We start from the raw sequence: 10,895 nt of genomic DNA, 5'->3' as shown, positions 1-10,895 counted from the left end.
GGAACTCATGTCCCAGTGACACTAAGATAGGTGGGAAAAGTAAGTTACCAAGAGGAGGTAGAGAGTCTGCAAACAGATAGGGACAGAGGAAGTGAGTGGCTAAACATTTGCAGTACAACCTGGGTAAATGTGAAGGTGTCCACTTTGGCAGGAAGAATAGAAAAGCAGTAAACTATTGAAATGGAGAGAGATTGTACAACTCGGTGCTACAGAGGGATCTGGCTGTCCTGGGACATCAATCACAACAAGTTAGTCTGCAGCTCCAGCAAGTGATTAGGAAAACAAATGGAATGTTGGTGTTTATTACAAGGAGAATGGAATATAAAAATAGGGAAGTTTTACTGCAGCTGTACAGGGTCTCAGTGAGACCACATCTGGAATACAGTCTACAGTTTAGGTCTCCTTATTTGAAAAAGGATATCATTGTGTTAGAAACAGTTCAGAGAAGATTCACCCGACACATTCCTGGGGTGAGGGGTTACCTCATGAGGAAAAGTTGGACAGGTTGGGCCTGAATCCATTGGAGTTTAGAAGAATGAGAGGTGATCTTATTGAAACATATCAGATTGTGAGGGGACTGACAGAGTGGATACCAGGAGGATGGTGTCTCTTCTGGGGCAGAGTGAGATGAGAATACAGAGGAACAAAGAGAATGAGCGATGTGCCATTGGGATCGATGCTGGGTCCACTGTTATTTGTCATTTATATTCATGATTTGGATGAGAATATAGGAGGTACGGTTAATATGTTTGTAGATGACACTAAGATTGGTGGAATAGTGGACAGTGAAGAAAGTTATCTCTGATTGCAACCGGAATTGGACCAGTTGGGCCGAAGGGCCTGTTTCCTTGCTGTGAACCTCTATGACTCTATGAGATAAAGTGAGGGAGAAACTGAGAGGAATAGAGGGAGGGAGAATGAGACGAGAGAAAGAAAGAGTGAATGAGAGGATAAACAAAGAGTGTGAGACAGGAAGGACAAGAAAGGGAGACAGTGAGAGTGTGATGGACAGAAACATAGACTAATGAAGAGTTACTCAGAGAGTGAAAGAGACAGCAATTGAGGGAGTGATATCAATAGAGTGATGGAGACAGAGACTGAGGGACAGATATCGAGAGAGAAAGACTGAGACTGAGAGACAAATACTGAGAGAGAGAGAGACAGAGACAGCAAGTGAGGGAGAGATATTGAGAGAGTGAGATACAGAGACTGAGGGGCAGACTGAGGGACAGAGACTGAGGGACAGAGAACCCCTCAGTCCCTGACCCTCAGACTCTGTCCCTCAGCCCCTCGGGGAGAGAAGAAGAGGAAGTGAAAGGTGCTGACGTGGTTTCTCTGGGTCAGACCATTTACAAACTGAGGAACAGGCAGTGAGACTCTCACAGGCTGCAGCTTTATAAAGCAGAGCCCAGTGAAGGGAGAGTTTATCAGTAACCAGGCACAGGGACACGAGCACACACCATGATTTCAGCCATCCAGCTGCTCTGGCCTCTGGCATTCTGCATCGCAGGTACAAACCTCTCTCCTTCCACCTTGAATATTTCCCTGCTCTCCATTTCAATCCAATTCTCCTGACTTGTGATTGAAGGGAAAATGCTGAAAGGAGAGGAACAGTCAGTGTCTCCAACAATATCTCATTGTACTGCCTCTTTCTGTGACAGTTCTTATTTCACTCTGTTTCTCTATTACTCCTCAGGTATCAATGGAGAAATCATCGTGACCCAGACTCCCCCGGTGCTGTCAGTGAGCCTGGGCCAGACCGCCACCATCACCTGTACGACCAGTCAATCTGTTAACAGTTACATGAGTTGGTACCAACAGCGAGAAGGACAGAAACCGGCTCTGCTGATCTATGATGCATCAAATCGATTCACAGGAGTATCCGACCGATTCACCGGCAGTGGATCTGGGACAAGATTCACCCTGACAATCAGCAATGTTCAGAATGAGGATGTCGCTGATTATTACTGTCAGCAATGTTATAGCAGCTACTCTCAACACAGTGATACAGAGCCTTACAAAAACCCCAATACACACAGTCCCACCTCCTGTACTGACACATCCCACAGTTTTATATAATATATAATAATGGACACACAGTCCCACCTCCTGTACTGACACATCCCACAGTTTTATACAATATATAATAATGGACACACAGTCCCACCTCCTGTACTGACACATCCCACAGTTTTATACAATATATAATAATGGACACACAGTCCCACCTCCTGTACTGACACATCCCACAGTTTTATATAATATATAATAATGGACACACAGCACCACCTCCTGTACTGACACATCCCACAGTTTTATATCATATATAATAATGGACACACAGTCCCACCTCCTGTACTGACACATCCCACAGTTTTATATAATATATAATAATGGACACACAGTCCCACCTCCTGTACTGACACATCCCACAGTTTTATATAATATTTCGTCAACACAAGAAAGGAAACTGAACAAATTATTTGCACTGTCCACTACACACTCCAGTCCCTGTGGTGTCCACCACTCGCTGGAGGCCTCGAGTTTCCCTCTTACTCTCCATGTCCACATATGAAGAGCAGCTGAAAGATTTATCATCTCAATTTAGAATTCTCAACTCTCCCAACAAAACACAGAGACATTGAGAGAAACAGAGAGAGATAAATAGTGAGGGAGAAAGAGTGAGAGAGAAAGAGATGAGTGAGTGAGTGAGTGAGTCAGAGACAGAGGTTTTTGTACAGCTCCTCCACTGGAAGCTGTCAGTGTGCTTTAAGTTCGGTAAAGGAACCAAACTCAGACTGAGTAAGTAAAGCCCAATCCTCCGTTATTAACCCTTTCAATGCTGAAACTTTCTCAAACACAAATACTGAATAGTTGAAGGTGTTAGTGAGGAAGCTGCAGTCAATGAAATGGTTGATTGAAGAACACTGTGTAGAACAGGGAGTCCAGCTGTATTTCTTTCCTTCCATTCCCCCCTTTAAGCAGCAAGATATAAGTAAGCAGCTTTTACCCACCGTGTGGAGGAGATCTGGACGTTTGCAGACTGTGTTCACATTCCTGCAGCATGGAGTGAAATCACTCTCTAGACTCCTGTCAGTCTCAGTCTGACACACACAGGCAGAGTTTGATGTGAAGTTGAACTCTCTGTCTCACTCTCTGATATAACTGATCACAGCAGCAGCACAGTGAGACACCGAGGTGCCACCTGCCCCAGCTTTCACTCTGCTCTCTCCACTCCCTGCTTATCTCTTGCTGAAGTTCTGATGACAAACAGCCACAGCAGGGCTCACAATCCAGTGGCTTCAGTGTTCCAGGCTTTTGGGGAGACTCTCTGTTACTTTCTCTTTGGGATGAGTTCAATCCAATATTTATCCCGAATCCAACATCACTGAAAATGCTGATTGTTCTCATTGCTGTGTGTGGGATCTTGCTGTGTACATGTTGTGACCAGTCCTCAGACTGGGTCCCTCATTTGTTAACTTCCTGAACCGGATCCCAATTTTGTTTTGATCCTGGGTGAGGAGTAATCAGCTGGAATCCCGCCCTCGATTGGTCACAACAGGGTTCATTTAAAATGGATCCCTTCACCCGTGGAAACCTTACACAGTCCATGTAGTTTTTTATTAGCCATTGAATCCCTACAGTGCAGGAGGAGGCTATTCAGTCCATTGACAGAATTACGAGGGACAGAGATAGGGTAGATATGAGGAAACTCTTCCCCTTAATCACAGAGGCAGCAGATTTTGAAGGACGTGAGGGAAATCTTTTCACCCGATTCTCCAAAAGAGCTTCTTACCCAGGCTCCCTGTAACCCTGCGCATTTACCATTGCTAACCCACCTAAAGAACACACTCGGGGTAATTTAGCATGGCCAATCCATCTAACCTGCAGACCTTTGGAATGGGGGAGGAAACTGGAGCACCCCGAAAAATGTCTCAACTCACATTCTGTCACCCCAGCACCAGTACACACAGCTCAGGGATACAGTTGGATTTTTAACCCATTTCCCTGTTGTTTCCTGAAATGTAACAAACAAACATGTCTTTCACCCCAGGATCAGTTTACTTTGAACATAAGAACATAAGAAATAGGAGCAGGAGTCGGCCATCTCGCCCTTCGAGCCTGCCCCGCCATTCAATAAGATCATGGCTGATCTGAAGTGGCTCAGTTCCATTTTCCCGCTTTCTCCCCATAACCCTTAATTCTCTTGTCTATCAGAAACCTATCTACCCGTGACTTAAATATATTTAGTGAGGTAGCCTCCACCACATCAACGGGCAGAGAATTCCAGAGATTCACCACCCTTTGAGTGAAGAAGTTCCTCCATTCTGGGATATAACTCAACAAGAGATGGGTTTTGGATGTCTGCTGAGATGTGACAATCAGTCTCCATTGTCTCCGTAACAACAAGAGATTAAAGTTTAGCCTTAGGCATTTTTTCTATCTGCATTTCTAATTTCTGTTTGAAGAAGTCCCTGACACCATTCTGGTGTGATGTGGAGATACCGGCGTTGGACTGGGATAAAGACATTAAGAAGTCTCGCAACACCAGGTTAAAGTTCAACCAGTTTATTTGATAGTCAACCCACAAGCTTTCAGAAACACTGTTCCTTCGTCAGGTGTGTGGAACCTTCCAGATTCCCAACACGCTCTGAGTGAAAGTGTTTTTCCTCCAACCCCTCAAAATCTTCTGTTTCTGAAATTAAATCTGTGCTCCCTGGTTATTGAATCGACTGCTAAAAGAGAAAAAGTTCCTTCGTATCTGCTCCATGTCTTCATAATTCTGACCTGCTGCAGTTATTCAGGGCTTTGGTGAAGCAGCACTGGGAATATTGTGCACAGTTTTGGTCTCCCTATCTCAGGAAGGATATTTTTGTTCTAGAGGGAGTGCAGAGAAGGTATCCCAGACTGATTCCTGTTATAATGGGACAGATGTATGAGGAGAGATTGAGCTGGTTAAGACTTATGTTCATTGGAGTTCAGAGGAATGAGGAAACAACTCATGGAGACTTATAAAATTCTAACAGGTTAGGGGGAATAGTGAGGTAAATACATGGGGTTATGGGGAAAGAGTTGATCAGACTCGATAGGCCGATACAGGAAGCATGTTCCCAATGCTGGGAGCGTCCAGTTTGAGGCATCATAGCCTGAGAATATGGGGTAAACCTTTTAGGACTGAGGTGAGGAGAAATTCCTTCACCCAGTGAGGGGTAAACCTGTGGAATTCACTATCACAGAAAGCAGTTGAGGGCAAAATATTGTACGTTTTCAAGAAGGAGTTTGATTTAGCTTTTGGGGTGAATAGGATGAAAGAATTTGGTGAGGAAGACAGGATCTGGCTCCTGATTGGATGATCAGCCATGATCATGATGAAGAATGGAACAGGCTCAAAGGGCCAAATGGCCTATTCCTGTTCCTATTTTCTGTGATTCTATGCAGACCAGCATTTATCACCCATCCCTAATTGCCCTGGTGAAGATGGTGCTGAGGTGGTGGAATAAGTTCTACTCCAATGAGTATCGGCCCAACTTGCTCAAGCTTTCCTCATAAGACAATCCCTTACTCGGTGGAATCAGCCTAGTGAACCATCTCTGAACTCTTTCCAATTCTCCTATATCTTTCCTTAAGTAAGGAGACCCTAAGTGTCCACAATATTCTAAGTGTGATTTTCCCAATGTGCTGTAGCAAAACATCCCTCCTCTTATACTCATCCTCATTGGAATGAAGAGCAACATTCCATTTGCCTTCCTAATTTCTTGCTGTTCCTGGATGCAAAGACACCCAGATCACTCAAGAGAATTTCTCCAGTTTACTAGTATTCTGCTCTATCCTCCTGCCCAAGTGGTCAACCTCACATTTCCCCACATTATTCTCCATCTGTCAATGTTTTCCCACTCACTGAACCTATCTCTATTCCTTTTCAGACTCTCTATCCTCCTCACAACATGCATTTCTACTTTTCATTTTATCATCAGCAAGGTTAGCGACATTACTCTCATTCCCTTCATCCAGCTCATTAATATAGATTGTAGAGTTAAATCCCAAACAACAGCCATCTTCCTTTGTGCCGGGTATAACTCCAACCAGCGGAGAGTTTTCTCCTGATTCCCATTGGCTCCAGTTTTGTGAGGGCTCCTTGATGCCACATTTGCTCAAATGCTGCCTTGATGTTAAGGGCAGTCTCTCTCACCTCACCTCTGGAGTTCAGCTCTTTTGTCCATGTTTGAATCAAGGCTGTAATGAGGTCAGGAGCTGAGTGACCCTGGAGAAACACAAACTGAGTGTCAGTGAGCAGATTATTGCTGAGTAAGTGCTGCTTGGTATCACTCTGGATATGTTCAGATCACATTGCTGATGATCGAGAGTAGACTGATGGGGTGGTTATTGTGCGGATGGATTTGTCCTGTTTTTGTGCACAGTTCATAACCGGGTAATTTATCACAATGTTGGGTTGATGCCAGTGTTGTAGATGTACTGGAACAGCTTGGCTAGGGACACGGGAAGTTCTGGAGCACAAGTCTTCAGGACCTCCGGAGGAGGTCGAGATGGAACATCCACTCGGAACTTCTGGCTGAAGATTGCTGCAAGTGCTTCAGCCTTATCTTTTGTACTGATGTGCTGGGTTCCTCCATCATTGAGGATGGGGATATTTGTGGTGCCTCCTCCTCCAGTGAGTTGTTTAATTGTCCACCACCATTCACAGCTGGATGTGACAGGACTGCAGAGCTTAGATCTGATCCATTGGTTGTGGGATGGTTTAACTCTGTCTATCACTTGCTGCTTCTGCTGTTTGGCACACAGTCTCTGTGTTGTAGCTTCACCAGGTTAACACCTCATTTTTCAGTCTGTCTGTTGTTGCTCCTGCCATGTCCTCCTGCACTCTTCATTGAACTGAAAGCAGCAGAGAATCCACAGAAACACACTGATGCTTCAAATCCCACTCCTGAGACGGTGGTGACAGGTGCTATAGAAATGTAATTCTGTCTTTGAGATTGGAGATTCCTGATCCTGACTCTCACCCATTCTCCACACACTCGCACCCTTCAGAGTTCATGGGGTCATTCGGAGCAGTGACCCTGTCTGATCCCTGGACACTGAGACTAATTCTAGCCTCACCCTTGACCTCAGCCCAGTGCTGGGCAGGAAGGTTTGAAATGAAATCTAGAAGCTTCGACACCAGCCAGTGGGAATCCTGTGTGAAGTGTGTTGATCCAAGTCTGCTCCAATGTTCTGGGATAAAGTTCTCCTGATCTGTGTGTGATCTGAGGTTTGTTGATGCTCAACCTGTTTCCCCCAGACAGACTGAGCAATAGTTCCAGCTTCCTGACTGGTTAACATTCTGTTAAAGGGACACTGTGTCTTTAACTACTCTCACTATTAACCATTTCAGTGCTGAATTTGTTGAAAGCTTCTTTACAGACGTTTCAGCAACATTGTAAAATGATTTAACCAGCTTCAAATCAAACCTTTATCCCCAGACACTGAACTAATTTAAAAACCAACTTGTCACTTTTCCTCCAATCCCATCAGCTTTTAATTTTAAACAATGGTACAGCATTACCCATCCTCCAGTCCACCCACACCACACCTGAAGCCAGAGAAGATTGGAAACTAATGGTCAGAGTCTCTGCTATTTCTTCCTGTGCTTCCCTTCGCATCCTGGGATACATTTCACCTGTGCCTGGGTACTTCTCCACTTTCAAAGATGATTAAACACATTAATTCCTCCTCTCTCACTATCATTATCCCATTAATTATTTCACAATCCCTCCCTTCCTGAACTACAGTGTCAGCTTTGGCCCTCTCATTTGTGAAAACAGATACAAATTATTTATTAAGGACCATCCCTGTGTCTTCCCGCTCCACAAACAAGTTACCGTTTGCTTCTAATCAGCCCTATTCTTTCCTTAATTATCCTCTTTGCAATGTCCCACGCTACTGCTTTGTGTGAAAATATTTTTTCTGAACTCTATCTCCAGCTTGAATATCCTCCCACTGCTCCGACACTGATTTACCTTCAGATTGCTGTTTCCGGTTCATTTTGTCAAATCCCCAGTTTATTGAAATTGGTCTTTTCCCAATTTAAAGCTTTTACTCTTGATCGATCTTTCCTCTTTTTCATAACTACTCTAAATCGTTAACTGTATTATGATCACTATTACCCAAGTGCTCTCCGACTGATACATCTTCCAGGTGCCCAGATTCATTCTCAAAAATTGGTCAGAACTGTCTGTTTTCTCGTTGGGATTGTTTTGTGCTGGTTAAAACAGTTCCCTGGAATAGATTTTTGGAATTCTGCAACATTGAAACATTGATTTGATCCCAGTTAATATTCAGGATGTTGAAAACCCTTAAAATGTTAGTGATTAAAATTCCTTCTCTTCTCTTCCAGCCCGTGAGAATTCACAACCCACGCTGACCCTGCTGCCCCCCTCCCCAGAGGAGGTCAAGACCAAGGGCACTGCCACCCTGGTGTGCCTTGCCAATCACTTCTATCCCGATGAGGTGGAGGTGAAGTGGAAGAAGGATGGTGCAGCCATTTCCAACGGGGTTCAGACCAGCAACTACCTGCGAGCTTCAGACAACACCTACAGCGTCAGCAGCCTGCTGACCCTCTCTGGCTCTGACTGGGAGTCCAACGCTCGCTTCTCCTGTGCCCTCACCCACGTGAGCCTCTCCTCTCCTCTCAGCAAGAGTGTCAGGAGTTCAGAATGTGCCTAGAGTGTTAGAGACAGTCCACAGAGGAGACACAACTTGGAATAGAACAGGGGTGAGCTGGGAGGACAAAGGTCACTGTCAGCATTGAATTACAACTCTCTTCCTTCCTGGGACTGAGTCTGAGACACTTCTGAGGGTCAGAGGTTAAATTACATTATTGGGATAGTGTAAAGGGAGTTTTACTCTCTATATATATCCCCATACTGTTTCTATCCTGGGAAGTGTTTGATGGGGATAGTGTACAGAGAACTTTATTCTGTATCTAACCCAGTGCTGTTCCTGTCCTGGGAGGGTTTGATGGAGGCAGCGCAGACTCCTAACAACAAGTAAAACCTCGTGAAGATGCTGAAGACTTCAGCTGTACAAAAATAATGTGACCCTCTGATGTATCTGCTACAGTAAACCAGACCTCCTTCCTGCTCACCCTGCAGTTACAATTGAAGCTTTAGTCACTGTTTAAAGGGACAGGATTCTCATGTTATTGAGAAATTCTCCACAAGTGTTTTAATAAACCTCCATTCTCCCTGTGAATTTCTCCAGCTTCCTCTGGCTGGGCTGTTTATTCAAGTCTTTTTTCTGTCAATGTCAATGTGTAAAAGGTAATAAACATTAAGAATATTCAGTATATGTCTGGTGAGTGCTTTGGAAATGTCCCACCTCCCCATCAGCTGATTGGCTGCATTTCACCAAGTGATTGTCCTGATTGGCCGCTTGGCCTGTCAATCAATGACATCAGCAGAAGATTGGATTCGAATCCAATGATCAATCATTTGAAAATGATCAGTTTGATCTGGAATCTCTCGAGTGACAAGATCGAAAACAGAAAAGAAACTGAAAGTTGCTGGGATTAAACCGTCACAATCACAATTCTCCATCCAACATTCTTGCATTCAAAACACCTCTTAGAGTGCAGCGTTACTTCACTATATCACTAGCATTGATTTTTCCACTTAGGCCTTGGTATGGAAATTGAGAGTAGAACATTGATTGGTGACACAGTGGTTAGCACTGCTGCCTTACAGTGCCAGGGACCCAAGTTCAATTCTGACCTTTGGTCACTGTCAGTGTGGACTTCTTATGTTCTCCCCATATCTTTGCAGGTTCCTCGCACAGTCTAAAGATGCGCAGGTTAAGTGGATTGGCTATGCTAATTGTGCAGTGTTACAGGGATGAGGATCGGTGCTGGGGGAGTGGGACTGGATGGGATGTTCTTTCAAAGGGTCAGTGCAGACTCGATGGGCCAATTGGACTCCTTCTGCATTGCTGGTATTCTATAGGGTCAGCATTGTCAACCAAACCTGGGCTGACACAAAAAGAGGAAACAAAACAACAATAATATGATCACTTGAAAACTATTTAAATCGAGGGAAATAAAAACATTGGGATAGATGTAGAGGATGAAGATAGAAGCTAAAATATTCTGAAACAACTTCCTATTCACAAAATTCAGAAAAAAAAATCAGTTTAATGGAGCAATTGTCAAATGATCCAGCAAAATTGTGACATTTTTTAGGATGAGTTCTGTTGTGCATTAACAATGAATTGTATTGCCATTAAAAACCCAGCTACACTCGATTGAACAGGGCGTACTTGTTTAAGAAGTTTCTAACAGAAGTGTGGGATCGGGAACATTGAGGCTCTGACTTCTTTCAATCAGTGCTGGATCTCGGGAGATGCGGGTGGGGTGATTGTGGAGGGTGGTGGTTGTGGAATTGGGGAGGGGTGGGGGTTGTAGCGAGGGGAGGGTAGGGCAGGTGTGGGGGGGGAGCGTGTACCACATGCTGGTCCACCTTTGAAAACCAAAGGACAGATTTTAGCTCTGGGATTTCCACGTCAACCTGCCCATGATTGTAATCCTGAAGTTGTGGTCAGTAACTGAGGGCAAACGTGCTAACATAAATTGGACAATTAAACTAAGCACACTAAAACCTAAAAATAAAATCCAAACCCTGGGTATGAGGGGCAGTAGGGATTGTGAAGGGGCCTGGCAAGAATAGGAGGGTGGAGGTGAGGGCTGAGTGGATGGCATTATCCTCGTTACAACTGGATTGAGTCTCAGTAGACAAAGGTAGGTGTTCTTGTCTGCTGACATTGCTAATCACCCATCCCCATCGCGGCCTTGGGCCTACCCCTAGAAGCAGCAAGCCCGATACCAACCCAGTCCCACCTCCCCAGAA

The 10,895-nt window shown here is 44.6% G+C and overlaps 1 gene segment (V, D, J or C); it reads left to right on the top strand.

Moving 5' to 3' along the window:
- Positions 1–1,461: 1,461 nt before the first annotated feature.
- On the top strand, positions 1,462–9,231 carry LOC145348427 (Ig kappa chain V region Mem5-like). The segment is given in 4 exon segments: positions 1,462–1,510; positions 1,697–1,997; positions 2,771–2,802; positions 8,393–9,231. Coding segments are annotated over 4 exon segments (711 nt in total).
- The last annotated feature ends 1,664 nt before the right edge of the window (positions 9,232–10,895 follow it).

The sequence above is a fragment of the Carcharhinus amblyrhynchos genome, chromosome 9 (genome assembly GCF_965287045.1).
Source record: "Carcharhinus amblyrhynchos chromosome 9, sCarAmb.v2.hapA, whole genome shotgun sequence".
NCBI classification, from domain to species: Eukaryota; Metazoa; Chordata; class Chondrichthyes; order Carcharhiniformes; family Carcharhinidae; genus Carcharhinus; species Carcharhinus amblyrhynchos.
The sequence above is the reverse complement of the archived record's forward strand: the minus strand, read 5'-3'. Positions and strand labels throughout refer to the sequence as shown.